The 26539-nt window shown below is 41.4% G+C and overlaps 1 protein-coding gene across 2 annotated transcripts in view; it reads right to left on the bottom strand.

Moving 5' to 3' along the window:
- F13A1 (coagulation factor XIII A chain) overlaps positions 1–26539 on the bottom strand; it is a 144905-nt gene that overhangs the window by 97937 nt on the left and 20429 nt on the right. For both annotated transcript variants that reach the window (XM_082344584.1, XM_082344583.1), the window contains one exon: positions 1841–2092. In XM_082344584.1, the coding sequence (XP_082200710.1) occupies positions 1841–2092 (252 nt within the window). The remainder of the gene's footprint in view (positions 1–1840; positions 2093–26539) is intronic.

The following is a 26539-nucleotide window of genomic DNA, read 5'->3' as shown; positions in this document are numbered from 1 at the left end:
TCATTTCTGGTTGCGTATCTACAGTTACCTCCAAGTAAACATTTTCAAAATCTTAGTTTGCCTCTACCCCCTCACTCCCCTCAGTCTTCTCCATCATCCACTCATTTGCAGTTGTATCTGGTTGGCAAGGTTACTATAAACAGATCCCTGTACCTTTGAACTGCACGTGGCCCAGGTAGCATCTCCTGTCACCATCAATCTTGAACGTTTGTCTCATAGATAAGGATTATTGGGTATAGGATGATGGAGGTGGTGAGTGGGGAGTATAGGATTAGCTCAGTGCCATCTATTGGAATAGACAGTTCAAAGAAAAGGTCAGTAGGATCCAGGTTTATGTTATACAGGAATAGAAAACATTGTTGTTCACTTATTATCTATATGTAAGTTTGGATCAAGCCTGATTCAAGTGCAACTCTCACGTTCAAAATCAGCACTAATACAGACCCATTTTGGAAGATATTGGAGAGCAATGCATATGGAATAAGATGATGTGAGAAGTCTTTGGTCCCATCAGCTTTTATATGTTTCATTACCTTATTTCTTAAGATCTAAAAGTGGACTCTCTTCCCTCAATTTTGCTACAACATTTGCATCTGCCTCTGGAACTTAAAATCAGCCTCATGCCAAGTATGGAAGCAGGGGGCAGATAAGGAAGAGCAGAGATGGGGATAGGGAAAAACACTGTGTGTGACTGAGTTTTTAAATTGGATTGGTAGAGAAATCCTTGGACTTGACTGAGTTTATTTGAATATAACTAGATTAAGCTTCTGCAGCAGCCAGAAGGGAAGGCTCAAAATAGCAGTAGAGATTAAGTTGTATTATATTAAAATCAAGTTACATGTTTGCATATCCAGAGTTACGGTTTATGAAGTTTGCACACACTATGCATATAAACAAATTTGGGGAATCCGTTAGACATTCAGGCTTTCTCTTCTTGAATTAAGGAGACAGAGAAATTAGTTCCACTATAGACAGGGTCAACTTTACTCTATTTTTCTGAAGCCAGATTATGGATCCTAATAGTTTTTTAAAAAAATTGAAGTATAGTTGCTGTACAATATAAGTTACAGCTGTACATATATAATACAGTGATTCACAATTTTTAAAGGTTATACTCCATTTATAGTTATTATAAAATATTGGCTATGTTCCTCACGTTGTACAATATATCCTTGCAGCTTATTTTATACCTAATTGTTTGTACCTCTTAATTCCCTACTGCTATATTACCCCTCCCTTTTCCTTCTCCCCACCGGTAACCATTAGTTTGTTCTCTGGGAGTCTGCTTCTTTTTGTTATATTCACTAGTTTGCATTTTTTAGATTCCACATATAAGTGGTATCATACGGTGTTTGTCTTTCTCTGTCTGATTTCGCTTAGCATAACGCCTTCCAAGTCCATCCACGTTGCTGCAAGTGGCAAAATTTTGTTCTTTGTTATGGCTGAGACTATATATATAGATATATATATACATATATACACCACATCTTCTGGATCCTAATAGTTTTGAAAGTCAAGTTAAAGAAAGCCTTTTTGTTTACAGAGCAATAACATACACAGAGGTGATACCGTGAACATATAGCTCCACAGTTAACTAACAGTGCAGCTTTAAGCAATCTTCAGTTGTTTCCTGGAATAAATCTATAGCAGCATTAACTTCAGGTTATGTCCTCATATACAATGAGGACAAATTTTGTATCTTTTTCTATCTTTAAAGTGTGGAAAGTGTACGTAGGAAAGGGACATGTCTTCTAGAATAACTTTGCTATCATCCAAAAAGAGACGCATTAGAAATATAGGAACTATTTTTGTAATGAGAAAATAAATCCCTGGCCCTTACCTTCACACCAAGGATTGAAGAGAATGTACGTGTCTGTTTCTGGGTTTCGGCTGGTGCGGATTACACCATAGGGGGTCCAGACAGCAACATACATGCGGAACTTCCCCACAATGCAGTCTGAAGAAGACTGGACGGACAGACGGACAGACCTGTCCTCTCTCATGATAACTTTGGCTCCCCACTTGCCACTCTGCAGCTCGGAGACCACAGGGACTGGGATGTAGGTTCCCTTGTTCTCCTGAGGGTAGCGACCTGTGAGAAGAAAGAAGAAGTATAGTGTTAAGGAGATTTCACAAACCATTTTTGTTCTCGCTCTGTCACATTTATAGCTAAAGGTGGGAAATAATTCATTAGACTTGAAATCCTAAAACTTGGGTTGGAATTTCACTTTTGCTACCAACTTGCTGCCTGATGGTGGTCAATTTTCGTAACTTCTTTGAAGGTCAGATTTGTCCTGTCTAGATTTTTAAAAAAGAATAACAGTGCTTACAGAGGTTTTTGTTGGTTGATCAATGAATTCAAATAAGATGCGGAAATACTAACCTTGGATGCAGAAACAAAAACAGAGCTTATAGGGTAATGTGAAGTCATCAGTACCTGAAATTCTGCCCTCTAAAAACGTAGAATTGCTTTTTTAGGGGTGTAAGACAAATGTTTTTGTTTATTCTGACTACAATTTTATTATTTGTTATACTACCTATAATAGAGCTACATTTATAAGTTGTCCATATGTCATTATTTTCATATTTAACTGAAACGTATTTATTGCCAACGTCATCAGTAATTTAGGCTTATGTCATGGGCAAGAATTCAGGCTCCAGAGGCAAATTATCTAGGTTTGAATCTTGGCTATGCTACTTCCTTACCTTTGTAACCTCTGGCAAATTACTTGACCTTTACAGATCTCTATTTTCCTCTCTTTTTCTCTATCAGTAAATGAGAATAATAATACTACACAGTTGTTATAAAGCAGAAACTAACACACCATTGTAACGCAATTATACTCCAGTAAAGATGTTAAAAAAAAAAATACTACACAGTGATGAAATAAAATAATACACATAAGATGCTTTGCACATAATTTCTCATGCATAACAAATTTTTAGCTATTATTTCAACAGGAAATTAAACAGCAGGGTATTTTACCATATGTCCAGGCTCATCGTACTTTATGTATAAGCTATCTCAGGGTAAATCTTATTTCTCTTTATTGCTGTCATTTTGGGCCGAATTCTTATTTCATGATGTTGACCTCAAAACTAAATTTTACTTCTGGGTTCCTGGAAAATCAAAGTCTTCACTGAGAAAGTCAAACCTCACAGCATTCTTTAACTCTTTGGCTTACGGCTCAATTTATAGTTTGGTTTACAGAATAGTCAAATAGAGAGATATTGTAAACTGGAGCAAACCTTTCATTTATGAACGTTTCCCAAATGTATTAGACACTCAGTTCTTCTTAACTTGAAGAAAATTACAAATCAGACTAATACATCTAAATTATTTTGATTGTAAGCAGAAGAAACTTTAAAACTTATTCACTTCAATTGTTTAACATAAACCATGTAGAGGATTCTACATTAAAACAAATAAAAACAATGATTCTTTTTGGCCTCTCCAGCTACTGAGGTCTTTAAAGGATTCTTTGGTAGGCATATTGTTGAAGATAGAGCATTCTAAGGAGGTAGTTACATAAGCTGCCACTGTGGAATTCTGTGAGATACTTAATCTTAATGAAAATAAATGTATACAGCGCAAGCCAGGGAGAAAGATTAGAACCCCAGTGCTTTGCTATTGTTAGGGGTGTCAGTTTCTCAACACTCAGAATGAATATGATCATAAATCCAATAAAGCCTTGAAAATGTTTTTCTGCCAAGGTATGACAGTGTGTCTAGGTGGTGTTCTTGGGAATACATGGGGCTCAGCTTCCCGGAAGGCTGGACATAAATCCACCTACAAGAGCTGTTTGTTCCAAAGGCACCGCCATCCCCATACTTCCTGTATACGCTCCTCTTTGTACACGTTCAAGCTGGGGGATGAGTTTACCCTTTTCTCTGGAGGCATTGCTGCTCTCTGGAGGCTGCATCAGTGCTGAAGTGTAGACCTCAAAAGCAATCTTGCCAGCGAAAGGGGACCATAATTCATTTATTACAGTGACTCCTGGCAGCTGTTGCCACTAAATACTGACTTGGATTTGGAATCCACAGTATTAAATACGACACAAGTTTGGTAAAAATAAACTTTTGGAGGTAAAATCTGTGTGATAATGACAGACTTATTAGATTTAAAGAAAAAGGATGAAAGGAATTTTAAAATGAACTACATAAGCAGGCTCCTTTAGGAATAGCAAAGAATTAGGGGAGTGTATCCAAAGCTATGTGCTACAAGCCTCAGCTTCACGTTTGTACCAACATCCACTATTGTCAGGAGTATCGAAATAACCAAGACAGTTGCTAGTTTCCATTATTACACTTCATGTTATGATTTCAAAGACTCATATTAAATTTTAGGTATCAAATTCAAGTTATACAAAAAAAAAAGTAAAGAAAAAGGAGAACCATGTTTTTTTCATGCTGGCTTTGAACCCAGTCACAACTTAATCTAAAGGCTCGTTTGTTTGAAACTTTTTCCTTCCTGCAACAATATTGCCTACCGTGTGCTGGGCATTATTCTAAGTGTTAAAGACACAACAGCAAACAAAACAGACTCCTGTGCTCATAGAACTTATAGTTTATGGAGAAAGCCAAGCCCGTGCTATTTATGATATGCATGTTATTGTTTTACCCCTTATAACAAACTGTGAGAGGGAAATCATTATCAGCATCCTAATTTGACAAATCAGGAAACTAAGACACGAGATCATTAAGCAATTTGTCCAGGGTGATACAACTAGTAACCAGTGGGTTGAGATTTGAACCAGTCAGTCTGGCTTAAGAGCCTGGGAGTTTAACTTCTAAGCTCTACGGCAGTTGTACGTGCAGACAATGCTTTGGCGTTGGTGAGAATTGTGATGAGATTCTGACTCTGCAATTAACTCTTGGTGCTACCTAGGGCACATTTCTTAATTGTCTGAAGTTCCATTCCCTTGTCTCTTTGCAGTCCTGGAAATGGGAAGAAAATAGCTTTTGTAATAGAATGAAAGCTTTATGCCCGGCACGCAGTAGAGGTTGACTCACGAGACATTTATTGTTTGTGTTTTAAACATAACAGCTACTGGAAAGGAAAGCTAGAAGGAAGAAGGAGTGATTCCCCCCACCCCACTGCCTTCTCTGGTTCTAAACCTGAAGAAAGTGGTTGTCCCAGGGAAGGCAGGTTACTTTTCTTGAGGGAAGTATTGTGGCCAAGGAGAAAGCAATACAGCTGGCTCTGACACTTACTGTGTGATCCTGGCAAAGTATTCATCCTCTCTCAACTAAAACTTCACATATTCTGTAAAATGGGGATAATATGGTCATAGTTTGTGATGGGGAGGACAGCTTAATAAATGGTAGTCATTGCTATTGTTATTTCTCCCGTTTCTCAGGCTTTCTTATTCCCCTAATTCGTCCTTTCTCTGTTCCAGGAGCGGGAAGATAGGATGGGTTCACTAATAGCCAACCTAGAGAACCCAAATCTACTTACAAAGGCCAGTTTATTCAAGATTCAAATATACTGAGCTGACTAATTTTTCCATCTAGAAAACTTGCACAGTCTCTGCTCCCCCCATCTACTCCCCTCGCCCCCGACAAAGTGATGGCATTCAGTATTAACCAAAAAACCTTAATAATTCCAGAATTATCATAGAAGAATTATCTAAAACTCGCCCTTCACTAAAAAAATCTGGTTTTCTGAATCACTATGGTCACCGTCATCTCCATTCATGACTTACGTAGGAGGTGGCAAACTTGATGGTCCATGGGCCAAATGTAGCTTGTTGCATGTTTGTGTAAATAAAGTTTTATTGGAACACACTCATTCATTTGTGTATTACTGTGCTACAATAGCAGAGTTGAGTAGCTGTGACAGAGGCGTTATGGTGTGCAATGCCTAAAAGATTCACTATCTGGCCCTTACAGTAAAATTTGCCAACCTCTGTCTTAAAGAGTTTTATATTTTATTTCTTTAAGGGGTGATTTATTATAGACGCTCAGTGTCTAAGACTTGGGCCTAAGAAGAAAATACTATCACCTAGTTTTTTCTTCAAAGAGAAATATGTTACTAAACTAATAACAAACATCTTCACTGCTATGGGGTCAACATTTAGTTTCCTTAAAATCTCCTGGTTAAATTCCTTACAGTCTCAGAGGGTATTGAAGACATAGGAAATGGGTTGTAACTTTTTATTGATTTCACTAGACACAGCTAAAATGTTCAAGTTTATTACTCTAAAAGTTGCTTAGTGTTGCCAAGGCAGTTCACAGAGAGATGGAAATAAAGCACAACAGGAATGGAGGTTTATTTCCCCGGGTCCCTGTGAGGGAATGTTTACAGATGGGAAACTGGGGTTCTGTGAGGTTATCACATGCAAGACATCCGTGTAAGTGGGCAGAGGCAGACACAGGGCATGGGCTGAAATCTCTGCGCTGGAAAGCCCGTTCTCCTTTCCCTGCATCATGCTGCCTCTGTGGGGATGGTGGGAGGATGCTGGAGGGATTACAAAGAGGAGGAAGCCAAGAGAAGACTAAAGCTGCAAGATTTGACGGGATAGGAGGCAGAAGGGCAGTTAGGACCGCAGTGGTGGATACGACATATGTGAGGCGGAAGTATGAGTCTAAGGGCTTAATCACTGGTGGTGAGCAAGAAGACCTGGCAGACAGGGGCTTCCAAAGAGGGTCTCTGGGCTGCAAGGGACATGAGTTGGGAAGGTTTTTAAGATGATGTCAGTGACAAAAGGGAGAAGGGAGAAGGATAAGGACACCACTCATTCGGTCAGGCTGTGTGGCACAAGACCAGCCTATGGAGGCAAATCAGGAACACTCCAAAGGGACAAAAAAGAACCCAGATTCGCAGGCGTTTTCATATGCACCGTATGGAAAAGCTGATTATTAATGTGAGATCTGATGTGTCAATAGTACTTCAGGGTCTTGTCAGCTGCTCCGTTACACCATATTTAATTCTGAATGTAATGATTTCAATGACAGCTCTGGGGAAGAATTTTCCAGGATCGAACCGTGAGTGAGGAAGTTGTGACAGAGTACTATTTCATCTCGCTAAATAGCCCTCTTCCCTCGGGAGGTAGCACGTTTAAGAGACCACAATCAGCCTACACTCCGGAACACCCATCCATCAACATCCAGGATGGCCCAACAGCTACCCTTGGCCAAATCTGGATGTGAACATTGGCCCTCCAAAGGTGACCACCATGTACACGTTTGCTGAAAGTGAATAATGCCTGCATAGACGTTTGTTTTGCTTTTTTCCAAAATTGTGTAACTTTCGTGTTAAAAAAATCTGAGCAAGAAAAATAGAAGCAGGAAATATAATATCCCAGAAAGGATTCTCATTTTGTTTTCAATAATGCAGTCTTTGAAATTGGACTACTTACTAACCATGAAAAAATATAATTACCAGGGCTTCCCTGGTGGCGCAGTGGTTGAGAGTCTGCCTGCCAATGCAGGGGACACGGGTTCGAGCCCTGGTCTGGGAAGATCCCACATGCCGCGGAGCAACTGGGCCCGTGAGTCACAATTGCTGAGCCTGTGCGTCTGGAGCCTGTGTTCCGTAACAAGAGAGACCGTGATAGTGAGAGGCCCACGCACCGCGATGAAGAGTGGCCCCCACTTGCCGCAACTAGAGAGAGCCCTCGCACAGAAACGAAGACCCAACACAGCCATAAATAAAAAGCCCTCGCACAGAAACGAAGACCCAACACAGCCATAAATACATAAATAAAATTTAAAAAATATATATAATTACCAATTACATTCTTTCACACTTAACTAAAATGGGTGTCATTTTCCCAAGTGATCCAGAAATTAACGTATGCTCTTAGTTTAAATGTTTGTTTTCATCTGTAAATCATTTTTGAGGCCACACTAATACTACTTGTAAGGGAAAATTTGCTTGGACCATACGCCTATATTCAAATGCACCCATGCCTTCTTTAATCTGACTCTCTCTTTATATATAATATATATGTGTGAATACAGAGAGATGCACCTACCTTAACAACCCACTGCTTGTAACTGGGAGGAAGAGGATGAAAATATTTAATTCCTTTACAATTTTATTCTTTACCGACCTTGGCTCAATGGGCCTGAGCTTTTTGCGTGGCTTCTTCATATTCGTGTCATTTACGTGGTGAGCAAGAGAAATCCACCTCCAGCTCAGACTCAGCCCTACGTGACCTTGGGGGAAATTTGCTCTCAATCATTCATTTTACAGACCTGAGAACCCACTGCATGCAAAGCCCTGCATAGGTAGCACCCTGCAGAGGAATGTGCTGCATTAAAAAAATTAATGTTTTAGTAAGTGGATGGCTTGGAATATTTTTACATTAAAAACATAATGTCCTATGTGGTGATTAGGGTCCCAGGTAGTCCAGGAAGGCCACTAATTAGCCTACAGTGTGGTCAGCATAGTTGAATAGGATTGCTAATAGAATCATTCTGACTTCACCTTGCTTATACCTAGAACCTGGGAGGACATAGGATGGAGGAAGAGGATGTACCTGTAATTGAAGAAGGCACGCCCGTCAGTCACTTTTCCCTGGTGCTCTGAAATGGGGAAGCGAGAACCTTAGGACACCCCTACTTCTCATCTCTTGGGCACGTCATCTGTAAGTCAAGTGGCCATAGTCTGTGTTCCACCTATGCTATACTTAATGATAATACTTTTGGTCATGAGAGTCTTAATTAATCACCAGGAAACCCCAGACAAAACTTTTCCTCCTTATTAACTTAGATATCTATTTTTCTTATTAACAGAACTGAAGATATTGTTTTATTGCTTCATAGCCCCGTAGAATACCACAATGCCTTGTAGGTGCCAGTAAATGTCAATGGACTGAACTGAGACTTTTGCAGATGCCAAGTCCCATTAAGAACATCACACAGACTTTAGAAGCCCTGGAATGAAAGCCTGTGGTAACCAGTTGTCAATTCCAAGCACCCTTCACAAGAAACAAAAATTTCTGGTTCTAAACTTTTTCCTTCAAGGGGCACTCTTCATTCATATATAAATACATTTCAAGCTGAGCTCTGACTCCACCTAACTGCAGACTTTCTTTAATAGTGAATTCTTATCAGAGGATTGTCTCTAAGGAACTCATGAATATATCATGTCTCCAGCTGGGAAGGTAAATTTCATGATGTTAATTCATTTTTCCACTTGATTCATTTGTTTTTCCCAAGACACACCTTTCCTGTTCAAAATAATCAATCTGTTTCCAAATGGGCCCTGGAAGTATTTCCGTGACAGCATGATGCATGTGGCAGGACTGAAAGTGTGAATGCAGCAGCCTTGTAAAGGGAAGCAAACCTTGTTTTAACCGTCTTAGAATAGAATGGGAGTGCACAGGGACCGGGATGGAATAAGTCTCTGAATAACTTTTAGGAACACCAGGTTACCGACTACAAAAACAAAACAACACCACCAAAACAGAAACTATCAAAAAAGGCACAGAAATCTTGGATGGTAACAACTAAGAGGAAAGCAACATGAAAGTTCAAAAGCGAATCATTTCATTACGGAACTCAGGAACCTACGCTTACTATCTAATACCTTGCCGGTGGGATGTATATATAAAGTTTACTTATCTATATTTATTTATTTGGATGTTTCCTAAAGGAAGAAAACTTCCTGGCAATGTTTATTCTAGCAAACCGGAGAAGGGAGGGAAAGCTTCTTGAGGACAGGGACTGACTTTTGTTTAACTTTGTACATCCGGTGCCTTGCATCATCTTGGAACATAGTAGGCTCAATAAATATTTGGTAATTTGATGATAGCTATATTCTTCAAGGTGTCTTGTCTACCTTATTTCACTTTCAATCCTTCCTAAGTCTCTTAAAATATTTTTTGGAGTAAGGTGTAATTCTGTGAAATATATATGAAACCAGCACTGTGCAAGGCTCTTTGAAGGATTCAGGAAAGCTAATAAGGCCGTGCCTTATGAGGACCATCTGCATTATGAAGTGCATGCCTCAGATGACCGACCAAGGTAATAATGTGGACATGAGGAGACAAGGGCCTGGCCCAGGGTGTTGCCAACAGCACAGAGAGGAGGAAAAGGACACGGGATAAAATTCAGAGGACACATCAACAACACGGAGATAAGATAATTTCTCTCTCGGCGAAATAAGACCTTAGGGTTCCTTCAACAAAACTGACCACATTTTGAACATGCCTCCAGCATGCCGAAACACAAATCATCACAGCTGGTTGGTGCAGTGGAAACCCAGAGAAGGAAGCAGCTAAAGGTGCTACAAAGTGAGAGAGGATCCCTCTGAGAAGGTGGTTTTGGGATATAATCTTAAAAGTGGACAAGGCAGCAAGGAGCCTTCCTAGCGGAGGGAAGAAAAGGAAAGCGTGGATCGTGAGGGAACCACGAGATGCCTGTGGTGGGAGAAGCAGCTGATCTGGGCAGGGTGGGGACCAAAGGGACCTCTGACACTGTGCAAAGGCATCTAGGCTGTGTCCTAGGAAGGACTGGAGAGGGGGCAGGAGAAGCTCTACTTGGCCTGATGCGATTTGTGCTTCAGGAAGATCACTCCGGCTGCAGGAAGGAGAGTGGTTTGGTAGGGGACAGGGGTGGAAGGAAACAGAGGGTTGCTGAAGTACTCGGGTGCGGCATGACGTCGTCCCTAGAGTGATACTGGCTGGCTCTGGAGGCAAGATAAATGCAGGGATGCAGAAGAAATACAGGTTTGGTCAGGGGTGAGATGCTCGCTCTCAGTGAGGTGGGTGGAGCCAAAGGTGACCCCAGGTTTTTTTCATTCTTCACCAAAGAGTTTTTGAGTGCCTACTAGGTGCTAGACACTGTAGATATTGGGCCACAGCCACAAGAAAAACAGTCATCCCCTCGAACCCCGAGACTCATGACCAAGCTGCAAGCCTAGTCGAGCCTGCTGCTTTGTAAGGCATCTGCTCCAAAAGCAGGGCCTGGTGTGATTAACTGCCACACAGATTTACTCAAGGAAGCCAGTTTTCTGGGAATTCCCTTAACCCCATGTGTGTGTTGACTCTGGAGAGAAGACAGAATATTTTTAGTCTTTAAGAAAAAATAATCAACATAAAATCTCTACGATTTAGATGAAGTTGGTTATAGAACGTAACATTGCACTGAAGATTTGTTCATATGGCCGATCCAATTCCTAAGGAACAGGAGAAATGGAAGTCGGAGAAGGTGGATTTGAGGTCCAGGCTGTCCACTGGGGAATAATAACTACTGTTTGTGCTTATTTGCTGAGCCTGTCGAAAGCCTGACTGCTCTCAGACCCAAGACCCACACCTCCCAAGACCCTCTTCTTGGTTCCCAGGAAGCCCCCTTCCCAGGCTCCACTGCCCTCTGGGTTGTCCTCTGAGTAGGTTTGGCCAGTGAGGGGCTCCGAAGGCAGATGGGGAGATGCTGCATTGTGTGGCCCCGTCCCTCTCTGCTTCTTGGGGGTCTGAGTCTCCTCCATGGCTCCCAGCTCTCAGGAGTGGCTGCTTGGTTCTGGTAAGACCTCCCCCTCCTCCACGTGCCCCAGGCCCACAGTTTTCTGCTGATACTAACTCCTGAGTTACCTCACTGTGCCACCCGTTTGGCTTCTTAGTTGTTCTCTCACCAGTGTAACCAATTCCTTTGATTAAACTTCTGTTGCTTATACAACCTAGAGAAGTGTCTACTTTATGCTCTGGGCCCTGACCCTGCAATGTGTCAGATCTTGTCCTAATACTTTATATTGGCTTTAGGAGTTACGTCCATTTAATATCTGGGGAAACTGGGGCTCGGAGAACTTAAGTAACTAGCTCTGGGTTACACAGCTATCAAGTTGCAGAACAATGATTTGAACTTCCAGGTCTGTTTGTTCAGTCCAGCACTCATGTCTGGGGAAGGCAATCAACCTCTCTTAGTCTATTTTCCATCTGTAAACCAGAAATTATAAAAGGTGAGCATTGAAATAATAATGCGTGAAGGGCATGTCATGAACTGAACAAATGATTATTATTTTTATGGCGTCTAATGGTTACAACAGCAAATAAAACTCATTAGACCTATTTTATTTTTATTTCTGAGCATGAAATAAAATGGGCTGCTGATGTGGCATGGTGCAGGGATTTACTCAACAGGCATTTACTGAGCACCATTTAAGTGCCAGGCACTGTTCTAGGTACTGAAAATATAGCAATGTCCACACAGGTTCATGGAGCATACCGTCTAGTGGGGGTAAACAGACAACAGACAAATACATACATACAACATCAAACGAAGATAAATGCTATGAAAACATAAACAAAGCAGCTAAAGGGGACAGAGAGTGATAGGGTGGGGTGCTGATGGGGAGAGAGTGGCCAGAGCAGGACGCTCTGGTAAGGTGACATTGAGCAGAGTTGGAAGAGCAAGGAGGAAATGAGCTGTGCAGACACTGAGAGGGGAGCATTAAAGTGCGTGCAAAGGTCCTGAGGAAGGTGTTCTTGGCAGGCTCCAGGAGTCTGATGTGCCTGCAGCAGAGAGAACACTGGAGAGAGCTGCGGGAGATGGGGTGAGAGAGCCAGATGATCAAGCAGGGCCTTGTAGGCTGTTGTCAGGATTTTGGAATTTATTCTTCTTGAGAAAAGAAATCAGTAGAAAACAGATATGGTCTACCTTAAGTCATTCTAAAAAATCACTCTGGTTGCCACGTAGACTGTGGGAGAGTAATCGAGATTGCTATGAAGATCTCCTGACTTCCCATGATATGCCAACATTGATCATGAAAATCCTTCCAATAGAGGACAAACTAGAGATATGGCTAGAATATTTCTATCCCTGGGAAAGAAATACACATGCTTAAATTTGTTACTCTGTGATGTGAAACTTGATTACCATACCTTTCCTAAAAGCTGGTTTTCACAGATGGGAGAGAACTGGACATTGAGGTAGGGAGGCGGTGTGAAACATGTGGCCACTTGAAGTACAAAGTTTACCTACACCACAGTTTTTTCTAGGGAAATCTGTAGCCCTTCCCTGGCATGAGTTTGAATGAGGTTCTGTTGTTCTAACAATCCATCAAGGTTTATATCCTCTAGGATCTAGCGATATTGGGGAGAGAGGATGCTGGTTTCACAATATCTAGTTTATTGTACTTTGATGGATTTCATGATTATGAACCAAATTGCACACTGGCCTTTTGTCCCTCCTCACTCCAACTGTTATGAAACAATTTCAAATGACGAAGGATGTTTACACATTTCTCGGGATTCTGCCATCCACAAGCTGGGCCCTGGAAGCCCAAGGAAAGTTTGGAGTGGGTGGGAAACACACTTTGGACTGAAAGTAGGGATCACTGACCAGATGCATGGCAGCTAGCAGTTTTGGTGACTATCTGTTTCTCAATCAGCTTCAGGAAGCACGCCATAAGGAATTCTCTCTTACAGGAACTGAATCTCCTCAACAAATGGCAATTCTGTGGAGTTAAATTCCATTTGTTTCTGTTGTATCCATCATGTAAGCAGCCTGAGGCTAGCGGGTCTTATGAGATTTAAGAAGTGTCATTAGCTAACAAAGATAAGATCAAAAGTTTAGCTGAATGTCTTCCAAGCAAAACAGACCTCTGATGAAATTTTCACTAAGACAGTCAATTCTTGTTAATAATTTAATGGCAACAATAATGGGGAAAAGAACAAATCATTGGTAATTATAATAAAATATTTGTCTGTCTTTGGAATGCAAATATGTGAATGCAATACATAACAGCACCTGTTAAATGAGTTCACATCACCATAGATTAAACCAGTTCCTGGTAAAGCAAAAATCAACGTGGAGACAATCTAGGAATAAGAGGCAGTCCATTTGGTATCAGTCTGCAGGTGGATATTGACAATCCATGCTCAGTAAGCATTTATTTAAACAGATATTTACTGGTTCTTACTATGAGCAAAGTAATATCACTTAACCTGGTGGTGAGTGTATAAGAGGCATGTGATATACTTCCTGTATTCAGTGAGTTTATAATGAAGCATCCAAGTTTAGACTGTAATTCAAGTCAGAAGACTAATTCCACACCAGAGTAACAGCCCAAGAGCAGTGAATTGCTAGGGGAGCCAAGAACAAGTTTATTAAAGACATAACAACAAAGATAGAACTTGAAGGATGAGAAGAAAGAATGACAAGCGCATTGCATTTTGTTAGTTCATGTGTATGTTTATGTGTGGATGTTCATTTGCCTACAATAGATGTTCATGGTTGCTTTATGAGCTGATCACTGCTTACATTTAAAAGCATCAGAAAACGTAGTGTACTCAAGCCAAGTTTTCACAATTGACATAAATCAACTACATAAGTGACCATGTAGAAGACCTGGTTTAAACACAAAGATGTAAAGGAATCACACCCTAGGTTGTACCAGCAGAGCCCTACCCAGGGACTCCTTGTGGGAAAAGGAGATTGTTCTTCACATTTCCCCAAGGCCTTGAGATATATTCCAGTTTTCCTTCATTTCCTCCAGTAAACTTTTTAAATCAGTAAAAGCCACTGATTTGCCTAACATCTTTTTAAATAGAGGTAATTGTCAAGTACCTCTTTATTTGTGGAATGAAGTTGTATAATTTGGCCTTCCATGAATGACTCCCATGTCCAGTCTTTTGGAAAATGGCACGGTGAAGGAATTTTGTCTAAAAAATCTCTCACTGCTCTAAAACCCCATAGTTTAACTCCAAACTCAGAGCATGTACTTTGAAGTTTCACACTGTCTGCTGTGTGACCAAAGGATCCTCCCTTTGCGACCTCTGCTGGGCCTGTCTTCCCTGGCAGCTCCTGGAGGCCAAACATCTCTACACAGCACCCCATAAAAAAGCCATTCGGCCACTCGTTCTAAAGGACCTGGTCTTAGCTAACAGTTAATGGCAAGAATATAATAAATTCATTCTTCCTAAAATTTTAATATCTGATAAGACATTACACTTCCTCTCACCTCCATATTTACTCTTTATGGAAATAATTCCCTAACATCTTAAATAAATAAATTGCCATAGTTGAATTCCATTCATTACATCAGCTTGGAGAGGGGGATGGGTTCCTGTCTTTACTTTCCATTCAGTAGACCTGTATCCTTCCAAGACCTTACCAGATGCCAGGTCCAGTATCAGACCAGGAATACTAGGATTGGCCAGTAATCACGATCTGAATTCCACGGATTCCTCCTTGAGGAAACAAACTAGGTATGAGGAGCTGGGTTAAGGCATCATTACAGCTTTATGAGTCATTATCTTTATGCCTAGTGTCAAAATTATAAATTTTTGTTGCTTTAAGCCACAAAGATTGTAATTATTTTTTACAGCAGCAATAAAAAACTAACACAAACACAAAGAATTGTCGGCATGTTGTGAAGATTCATTAAATGTCACTTTATGAGTGATATTATTATCTGCCCTACACCCATACTCACTCAAGTCTCCTTGGGTATGAACTCTCAAGGATGAGCAATGTTACGGAGGTCGGGGGTCAGGGGTCACCACAGGCATAACATGGATGCAGAACAGTGATAAGTGAGATAAACCCAGATAAGATTGGGAAATACTGAAAGGAGGTAAAAATAGTAGTGAGTACACACAGGACTCAGATCCTGATTTCTAAATACTACTTTCTCCTAAAACGAAGCAGAGTTCCTTGGAGAAATGGTTGATTTCAAGCCTGGTGCAAGGAAAATAGAATATGAGCTTGAAACATCTTTTTGTGCCAGAAAATAAGAAAGTAAGGATACTGAGGCCAGTTGGAAAAGTTTCCAACTGGCAAAATTTAGGACAATTTGAACATCAAATTAATTAAAGATAGTAACAGATTTAAGTAACCTATTTAATTAAAAGAAGAAATCATGAATTCATATTGATAGCAATCATTCAATCAGTAAAAATTTTGATGATAAATAGAATAATTTCATAGTCTGAAGGTACTTGTGTGTAAAGCACTTAGTAATTACAATGGGAACAAAGAGTAACTTGCAGTGGAGAATCCCGACAGACACCACTGTGTTGGATTCTGTGATGTGCTGCCCAGAGACTCCTTCAGGAAGGACAGATTTATCCATAGGTGCTGGGATTGATGGCAGAAAATGGTCCTTGGTGGGTCAGTCCTCTTTGGGAGTTACCAAAGCTGAAGAGAACTGCCTCATCCAAGGTCACATCTCATTTAGGAGCAGTTCACATCCAATGGATGATCAACATGGGTGTACAAAGTTCAAGTTCAGGTGCCCCATAACAAGAGAGCTCTGAAGAGCTGTCCCATCTCCATAGTTCCTCGTGGGGTCAGCTGTGGCCTTTGCTGGTACTACTTGAAGCTCAACTTCTCTTTCTGCCCAATTCTGCTTCCACAGAGGTTAATCCCAAGAGCATTCTGTAATCAACTTCTTGTATGCTAATTTCAAAGTCGACTTCCTAGAGAACCCAACTTCTATAGACTGAATATGTGTATTACCCCCAAAATTCATATGTCATAGATGCAAAGGCTTCACTTAAACATACTACTAGAACATTATGCTAAATAAGACTTCAGAGTAGCTTATAGAAACACTAGTATTACAGCACTTTAAACAGTTTGCTGAAAGCTCCACATAATTGACAGTGAGGTCTTTGAGAGGTGACTAGGCCATGGGGTGGAGCCCTCATGAATGGGAATAGTGTCTCTATAGAGGAGACCCCAGAGAGATCCGTTACCCTTTCTGCCATGTGAGTACACAGTGAGAAGACAGCCATCTGTGAACCAGTAAGTAGGTCCTCACCACACACTAAATCTGTCAGCACCTTGATTTTGGACTTCCCAGCCTCCAGAACTGTGAGAAATAAATGTTCATTTATAAGCACCCAGTATATGGTATTTGTTAGCAGCCAGAACAGACTAAGACACTGACCTGTAACTCTGCCTTAATCAAGTAATCAAAATTAATTAAGGGGATCTAAAAAAAATTATGTGCAACCGGGTAGGATTCACCGAGAAGAACTCAGCACCACTTCTGTGATATTACTGCCAAAGATACATAACCTGATTGTAATCACGAGGAAGCATCAGACAAAAAAACCCAAATTGGGAGGTATTGTACAAAATCACTGCCTTATAATCTGCAAACGTGTCAAGCAACGAAAGTCAAAGAAAGATGACAAAAATGTTCCAAATTGAAGAAAACTGAAGACGAGACATGACAACTAAATGCAACGTGTGATTTTGGACTGGATCCCCTTGCTTTAAAGGGTATTATTGGGACAACTGGTGACACTCAAATGGGGTCTGAAGATTAGACGATCATAACGTATCAATTATAATTTCCTGATTTTGGTGGTTATACAGGAGAAAGTCTTTGCTCACAGGAAATACACACTGAAGTATTTAAAGTATTCAGTGATGATGGGACATCGGGTTGACAGCTCTCTAGTGGTTCTGGAAGAAAAACCGAAGTTCTTGGTACCACTCGTAAATTTTCTGTAAAGTGGAGTTTGTTTCAAATTTTTTAAAAAAAGTTTTAAACAACAAACAACAGAACAACATGGGTAGCCATTGTTTGTACAATTATCTTGTATATCCATGTTCTCCTTTTTAAAAATTTTTTATTTTTTGGCTTTTAAAAAAAATTTTATTTTATATTGGAGCATAGTTTTCTCCTTTTTCTTTTCTTTTTTTTTTTTTAAACCATCAGTGATGTAGGTCTTTAAGTTTCTTAAGATGAGCAGTACTTTTTGAGCTTCTTCTCTTTGGAACACCTATATCGACTCTTCAAAAATACGTGGTGAAGGGAGCCTCCGGGTTGCCCTACACTAGGCAACATCCTATCTCTCTAGGCTCATCCTTCAAGAAGCATCAGCTCTAAGAGAATATAGGACTGATGAGGAGCAAAATGTCAAGGAGGAGCTCAACTCCTTGCATAGTAACGGAAACGGGATCCAAGGCTGAAGAAATCAATATGGGGGCCGCTACTTAGTAAATCATTGAAGCAGGGATGGCTGAGCTCCTGCAAGGTCAGGTTCACTGTGCCATACAAATCTAGGGGAAATGAGACAGAGAGCAAAAGGAGAGTTCTTTCTAACTTCTGAAGATGATTACCTTGTACTTGTGCCCTAAATTATCTGTGATTTTTTTCTTGAAATTTTATCATGATGGTTATAAACACAAGTACTGTCTTTGTGAATCATCTTTATTTTTAAAATTTGGCTAACAATCCACTCAAGTGTCTTTGACATGTTTAAAGCAATTTGTTTCACAAATATGAAACTTAGAAAAGATTGGGATGATGGAAAGGAAGTAATGGAGACAGTGTGTCATTTTCTATCACTTGGAAATATGTTGCACAAATAAAAAAAGTTGTTTGATGGAAAATGTCACCCTAGCTGTCTCCACTGCTTCCCTTCTATCATTTTAGCCGGAAAAACACTGTTTTTGTCTAGTTAATTGCTTCAGAATACCAAGACCTCTTCTCTACCCTGTGCACTAATTTTCCAGTGAAAATAGCATATACATCAACCTAACTTTGAGATGTTGGACCTCTAACGTGGCTTGTCCCTTTGGGAGCCAGTTATGGGGCTGAGAGGGAAAGCTATTTTGTCTTTTTATTTTCCCAGTCAAGGAAACAGGACTTGAAATAGCATTAGTTCTTGCAAGACCAAATGGAAAGCATGACACCTTCACTGGAAGAGTTGATAACATTGTGCTGACGACTGCTTTCCAAAAAAATCCAGCACCTGTGTTTCTCCCCAGGTCACACCATAGTGAGAAGTGCTGCACACACTTCATTTAGCTGCTGGACTGCCGGACATCTCAGGCCCCAAAGATCCTCATCCTACGATGTCTGTTTTAGTCTGCGGGGGCTGCTTTAGTAAAATACCACTGACCGGGTGGCTTAAATAACAGACGTTCATTTCTCACAGTTCTGGAGGCTGGGAAGTTCAACATCAAGTTTTCTTGCTGTGTTCTCATGTGGTGGGGGAGAAAGAGAGCTCTGGTCTCTCTTCCTCCTCTTAAAAGTATACAAATCCCATCATGGGGCCATACCCTCATGACCTTGTCTAAACCTAATTATTCCCCAAGGGTGCCACGTCCAAATACCGACACTTGTGAATTTGGGGACCAAAACATTCAATCCATAGCAATGCCTCATCCCTCTTCTCCATCCCCTCTCCCTTACTAAAGGCCTTTCAGTTGTCCTGCCCAGACTATACCTTAACCCAGCCCGTCATACCTGGTCTCTTCCCTCAAGGAGGAATCAGTGGAATTCAGATCCTGATTACTGACTGGTCCTAATATTCCTGAACTGATGCTGGACCTGGGATCTTAAAAAGTCTTGGAAGGACACAGGGTCCACTGAATGGGAACTGAAGACAGGAACCCATCCCCCTCTCCAAGCTGATGCAATGAATGGAAGTCAACTATGGCAAATTATTCATTTGAGATGTTCGGGAATTATTTTCATAGTGAGTAAATATAGAGGTGAGAGGAAGTACAATGTCTTATCAGATATTAAAATTCAAGCAAGAGTGGATTTATTAGACTCTTGCCACTAGCTGTTAGCTAAGACCAGTTCCCTGGATGAGTTGTCAAAGGCTTTTTTTATGGGGTGCAGTGTGGAGATGTTTGGTGCCATAAGCCCAGAGGAAGTCCCAACATAAGGGTTTCTGAGCCACTCAGTGGGTAATGCAAAATTCTTGATACATTTGGCAGACCACTGCCTCAGTTCCCCCATAAGCATAAGGTAGATTATAATTGTAACTACCTTCTATGTCTAAACTGCTCACACTGAGAATGATCACACACCTGGTTTCCATGCTGGTCAAGCCACCCTGATGGGACTCTGGCCTATTTATTCCCCTATTTGTCCCAAGTTTCTTTCAGTGCTCACCCTGTCGAGTCCTAGTCCTCTCCCAGGTGATCTGATTGAACATCCAGCTAATTCAAGGCTGCCACCCCTACCCAGAACCCTGAAGGGTTACAGAGTACTGTAGCAATACCCTGCACAGCCCCCAAACCAGAGATCAGGAGAGAGGCTTAGCTCTTGTCTGCTGGAGGGCAAAGGTGGTCACCTTCTTGCTCGGTCCCCTCGGGTAGCTTGCATCTCTTCGCTCCTGCAGCGAGGAGGTGCAAAGGTGCCTATCCTGTGCCCCTGATGGCTCGCTGGGGCCCGCTTCCAGCTCTGTGCCGGCTCCATTTCCTGTGGCGGGTTCTTCTTCCCTTGCCTTGCCTCATCTTGAATGGCTGTTTCTGCTTGACCTCACCTATGCTGGATGAGCTCACTGCCCCCAGTCTGCACTTCCAAAGCTAGATCAACACTACACCCCACTCAGTCCAATGATCTTGGCTACTTTTCTTCCCTTGAAATGGCTTTTCTGTGCCCTGTTTGGACACTTATCCCAACTGTCAGCATCGTGAGATTGCTCCCTTTCCCCCGTATATTCCTCTAGCTTTCTAGTAGCTTCCTCTCACCTCAGCTCTGACTTGACAATCATATCCAAGGTTTCCCAGCTTATGCTTGTTTTCCTAGCATCCCATCTATTTAGTCACCTTCCCCCTCAAAAGTGTCCTGGTTTGGAGGACAAATTATAGGGTTACCCATGGAGCTCCATCAGACCCTGGGCTGGCGTTGGGCAAAAGTATATTTGATCCCTCTGTTGGGCATGGATAGTTCCCAGATCTGTAAAATGAGCGGGCAAAGTGATGGCTAAGATTCCTTCCAGCACCCTAACGTTTATGTTCTGTGATTCTATGAAATATACCAAGCTTTGGATTGCTTCACCTTTAACAATGAGCAGATGCACACAGTAAAACATTTAGAGACGCGTGCTTTTCAGAGCAGCCAGTCTTAACTGGATACTGGGCAGGTACTCCCGGGCACTTCTCCTCTTTGGCTCTCAGTTTTTGCCTTGAATATAAACGCAACCCTCAGCGTCTTCATTCGACTCACTTTCAACTCATGGTACCCTCCTCTCCTGCATCTCTCTATGTCTGACTCCCCAGGGTTTTCGTCTTTTCTCTCAAAACTTGTTCTCGGACTATGCAGCTCACCTCTTTAGGATACTGCTCTCTGCAGAGTGTCGGTGAGTTATTTTTCAAAGCCAAGCTGTGCAAATTTACAAACAGGGGTCAGTTGGGTAGTATTATCTACCCTCATGGGGCATTTTCATTTTGTTAGGGGAGCTTCAGATGTTATGTGCTAATTCAGAGAAGTGACTACAATGGAGGAATTCAACACGCTGTTGCTGGAATACCTTTCACGTCTCATCATAGAGACACTTGCCTCTCTACCTGGCTATAGACTTGGCAGGCGGCAATCCGATGTTCATCAACATATGGCTGGTGAACATAACGTGTGAATGAATGAATGAGATTGAAAATTTGTTTTTATTATAACCCATCTTATTATCAGTCTACACATTACTCCCCTGAAGCCTTTGCTTTTTAAGTATATTTGGTTTCACAAAGTGTGAGAATCTGCTCATCTCCAGGTTAGCAGGAAAGCAGGGATAATAGATCTCTTCTCTCCACTTTCCCCACAGGCATTTCTGGTGAATAGATAAAGGGGGTGGATATCATTCAAGTCTCTCTTGATCTGTCAGGAGCACAGAGACCTACACCATTTATCGAGCCCCCTTTAAACTATTCTTGAAAACTAATGGTGACTTAATTGTATTTGATCATGTTAATGAGATTCTGATCTTTGACAAAAGATAGTTTTTCAGGGCTCGTGTTTTAATCTGACATGATGAAATGGATTGTTTAGGAAGCGTGATGATTTTGCTGCGTGGAGAATCCAGATGCCACCCCGACACATGCAGAGAACCTGAGCTCTGAATTCCAGTTAGTGAAGACTCGTTCTATAAAAGGTGGGCGCATCCTTTATGGGATGGCCAGAGTAGGTCTCCCACACCACTGCAATGTCCATAAAACTCCAGGAGCCTCAAGAATGAGTGGTGCCCAAACCCCAAACGTAGCTGTGAGATTTGATTCAGTTAAGGATACCTTTGTCATTAGAAATGTATACTTCAGCAGAACAATAAGCTCTCGGACTTCCACGCAGGCCTTCCTCCCAGCCTGGAGGGTGCACATTCCTATCCCTCTTGTGAAATTCCCAGTTCCTCAGGATCCATCTCAAGGACTACTTGCCTTGTCCCGAGACCTTAGCTTTCAACTCTAACCTAGGTCCCTCCTGACTGTCCAGCATCGTGACTACCTGCCTCTAGTACACATTTCTGGTAGATAATTGTATCAGTTCAGCACTTGATTATATACTGTATAGTTATATTCATTTACTGTTTGTGGACTTCTTCTCACTCCAACTATAGTAAGCTCTTTAAAGACAGGAATAGTGTCATAAATCCCCCCCATCTCACATAGTGCCAGACACAGCAGAGGTTTCTGCAACAGAAATTCACTGGACCAGAGATGAGATGAGATGTCATAAAGGCACAGTAACGGAAGTGGAAGGGAGGTAGACAGGAACCTGAAGAAGCCACAGAAAGACTCCCCGAAGCACATCCAACAGCACAGCAAAGGAACCTCTCAATGGCTAAGCTAGGCTTCAGCCAGAGATGCGACAAGGCATTTACAGCACCCAGCCCAGCTCCCTGAAGCCTGAAGAAACACCTACAGACAGATACAAAAATTGCTGTACCTACCTCCTGGGGGTAACTTGCATTACTCTCCTAACTAAATGAGAAATACCAAAATGTTCATCCATGGGACAGTGTGTATGTATGTATGAGAGAGAGAACAAGAGCAGGAGAGAAACAGACAGAAATGGAAGTAAGAGAAATTATAAGAAAGGGTAGAAAAGATCAGAAGGGCTGAGATAATGAGAAGAAAGAAAAGGTGAAAAGGATAGTAAAAGAGAGGTACAGCGATTTATAGCCTGTCTTATGGTCGTCTAATACCTGTCTGGTTCTGGCTGCTGTTATAGTAATGCTTTATGAAAGTTATACTTCCTTAAGGAACACTATAAACATTTAGCTTTCCTACACAGTTGCAATATTCCAAATAAGTCTGGTAACTGGGTGATCTTATTAGCAAGCAACTATCACTAAGGAGTTCCAAGAGTTTTCCAGTTGTTCCCTCATCAGTTCTTACGACATGCTCATGGAGTAACGAGAGGGCACAGATTATGAATAATTAGTCCACTTTCATCCTTTCTTCAGTGGGTTTTAATTTCAGTCAGTTGCTCTCTCTTTTCACAGACTGGAGACTTAAGACCAAGGGATAACAGTGGGCACAATCATTTTCATTAAATGTTTTTTTCACCCACCTTTGTCACCCCCAACTTCACAAACTGCAAGAATTTCTTAGAATTTATGTGGAAAAGCCAGAGGATGCCCACACTGTATAATCCCTGAGTTCAGATCATGAGTTCTGGTAGAGTACAGTTTCAATTATGCGATGCTAATTAGCCAAGGTTATGAATTCTAGTAAGTGAAAGAGGTTAATGTGAGACACAAGTATGGAGATAGAACAGAGAGAGGAGCTAGGGTGAAGGCAAATGAGGGGAATAAAAAAGAGAGGGAGAAAGGAGGGAGGAAGTCAGGAATCTGTGAGATTTCTCATTCCAACATCCATTGTCCTTTATATGTGCTCCCCGGAGCACAGTACATGTGATGAGACACACTGACAACTCTGGCACCCTCAGGATGCTGAGCTTTGCTGAGAAACTCAAGCTCTGTAGGATGGGATTGGGTCACAAGGCAGGGAAAGGGGGTTCCCTGTAGGTCTCTGGCACTAGAATGTGCCCGGCAGTCCCTCCTACTTTGAGACTAAACAGCCTCTGTCACTTCGGCTAGAACTGCGGGCAAATAATTCTGGGCAGAACTTGGTCTGTGGTTTGTCAGGGTTCCTATTTGAGTAAATTAAGCTGTCAGCATGGATGTTGCAGACACTGGAGAGTTTTGTTTGGAGGTTCAGTGATTGTTATCTTTTCTTTGCTGCCAGGAGAGAAAAGACATAGAGCAGTGGTCTCTTCTTGGCCTTTTTGACAGCCTTTTCTTATTTAGTAATAGTCCTTCATTGGAGAACCTCCCCCAAGGCTGCTAGCGCTAAGGTCCTTAAGGGCTAACCCTAAAGGGGAGAGATGGCAGTCTTCTTCCATTGCCCTCCCTTCAGACCCAGGATGGGGTGGGGAGTTACAGAGGGCATATTTAGTAATGCAGAACTTGATCCCACAGAAAGCTGCTCGAAGAGTCTGGCTAGGCTGGTACCTCAGTGAATGTCTTCATTTACGGGGGGAAGAGTCAGGAAGATCAGAGCAGAACAAATGAATTAACCCACCAAACAATGTAACTAGGATTAATTCTATGCTTTTACTTGACAATGTATTTGTTCTCTTTTAAAGGGCCAAGGTGGACAGGCCACTGGGCTAAGATTCTGATGGTCTGTGGGGAGGCAAGGACAGGAGACCTCCCTTCCACTGCACCATCCTGGGTGAGTCATTCACTCCCTGTGAATTTTGGTTTCCAAATTTTCAATGAGGTTTATTCCTAACCCCCCGCTTCCCAGTTTTGTTGTGAGAATGAAAATGTGCTTTCATGGATGTTATCTCCTATAATCCATGAATAGCTGTTTGAAGTATTATAATCCCTTTTTTTTCAGGTGAGAAAACAGTCACTGAGGGGGTTAAGTGAGACCACCACTGTTCTTAGTGGTGGAACTAAGATGCTGACTGGGGTCTTCCTGACTCCAAATCCTCCCCCCTCCACTGCACTACCTCCCAGCCCTTTTATCAAATGAGCTGTCATCCCTGAAGTGACTCCAAAGAGCCAGCCACTACAGCATACTGTGCTTCCTCAGACCAAAGTGCATTACTTTACTATAGGTGAGCCTTATTTGACTATACAAAGAAAAAACCCACCAATTTTACTAGAGGGAAAATCATTCATAATGATGCTTACACATTTACCTTGTCATCTATTAGTAAGATTTCCCCCTCAAGTCTCTTACTTATGTCCCCAACAATAATCTCAGACCTCCAGTTTATCTTCCTTACCCTGCCACAGTAATCTAAAAATTAAAAACTTAGATCTTTTAAAACTCTTCCATAGAGGCTCCTGGCTACTTATAGAATAACATCTAAACTTCTTATCTAGGTGTACAAGATTGTCAATATGCTTCCAAGTTTTCCTTCTCCACTGACATTTCCCATTTTTTTCCATTCCACTGGGTCAACCTCTACTCATCCTTTGATACCCAGCTCAAATAGCACTTGCCAGGGGTCTCTACCAACTAGCCGCATGGTCAATCTCTCTCTCCAAGGTGCTTTCCAGGCATTTTGTGCAAGAGGCTGGCATTGAACTCAACCTCTAGTGTTCAGACTATCCTCTCCAGACTCTTCGAGGGCAAAGGATAAACATATCTTACTACTTTAATACCAATGCAGTGCTTTGCACATGCAAGGTTATCAATAAAAGCTCAATAAACACATTCAAAAGGAAAGTAGACTGGCTTCATGGTAAAAGAAGCCAAATAAAAATCTGGAAAATAAATATATAAATATAAAAAAGGAAAGTAATCATTTTTAAAAAGTTACTGAATATGAATGCCAAATTGATAGAGTTATTTTAATGTTATGTTGGCACAAAAAGTGTCAAAAAGAAAAAAACAGAAATTATGCTAAGTTACCATAGCACATTGACTACAAATGCATGCAAGTTCCATCATCCACTCTTCTCAATGTTCTACAGAATAAAGGTAATTTGCAACTGTAGTTTGGCATTTCCTAGAGTGAGTTCTGCCTTTTACTAAAGGGTATTATAAAAATAAAATATGGTGGAGTAGTGTTTGCAGTCAAACAATTTTGGGACTGTTAGGCTAAAGAAGATTCTTTTTTTGACTTTGTACCCCCTCAGAGCCTTTAATATACTAATGTGTGTTGGAGCTCTCCAAGAAGATGCAGGAAACACAGCATGACCCAAATACATTTGACCACAGAACTTTTCTTTCAAGGAACATCACACATGACAGGTGCTCATAGAGAGCACACTCTGGGTAACACTGTCCTAGATTCTTAGATGCCATTATCAGTCACTTCATAGAAGCACTTAAGAATGAACACGCTGATCATCGATGCACAAACACACAGCAGCAAAAATCTGAAATGACATCCTATATCAGTGTTGCTTCAGAATAATGAAACAGGTAGCCCATTTTCATCAAAATGCTGCATAAAATAGTGGAAAGAGCATAGGCTAGGAAATATCTCTCTACGTCTTTCGAGCTGTATGATTTGGGGCAAGACATTTGTCAGCAGAGAAACTGTGCTGTGTCTGTGACAGCCACGGATGGTGATTTTACCTGGACTTTCTGAAACATAAATCCACAAGGGCACTTAGTCTTTAAGTATTTGGGTGATGATCTCAGATATGAGAGATGGTCCTTTTCCTCCCTAAGCTCCTGTAGCACCTGCTCACCTCCTAGGTCTTTGATGAAGTTGAGGTCATCAGGCATGATAATCAGTTTCCTATCTCTCCACCTACTGTACTAACACTCCCCCTACGTCTTTTCCAACATCCTCAGAAGATAAAGTCTTCTGCTGTCTTCCCCTCATCCAAGCTACTTGACGCTATGCTTCTATTTTTTCCAGCATTCTCCTGAA

Source organism: Balaenoptera borealis (assembly GCF_965194805.1).
Source record: "Balaenoptera borealis genome assembly, chromosome: 12".
Taxonomy (NCBI): Eukaryota; Metazoa; Chordata; class Mammalia; order Artiodactyla; family Balaenopteridae; genus Balaenoptera; species Balaenoptera borealis.
Note: the sequence above shows the minus strand (reverse complement) of the source record. Positions and strands in the feature narration are given on the sequence as shown.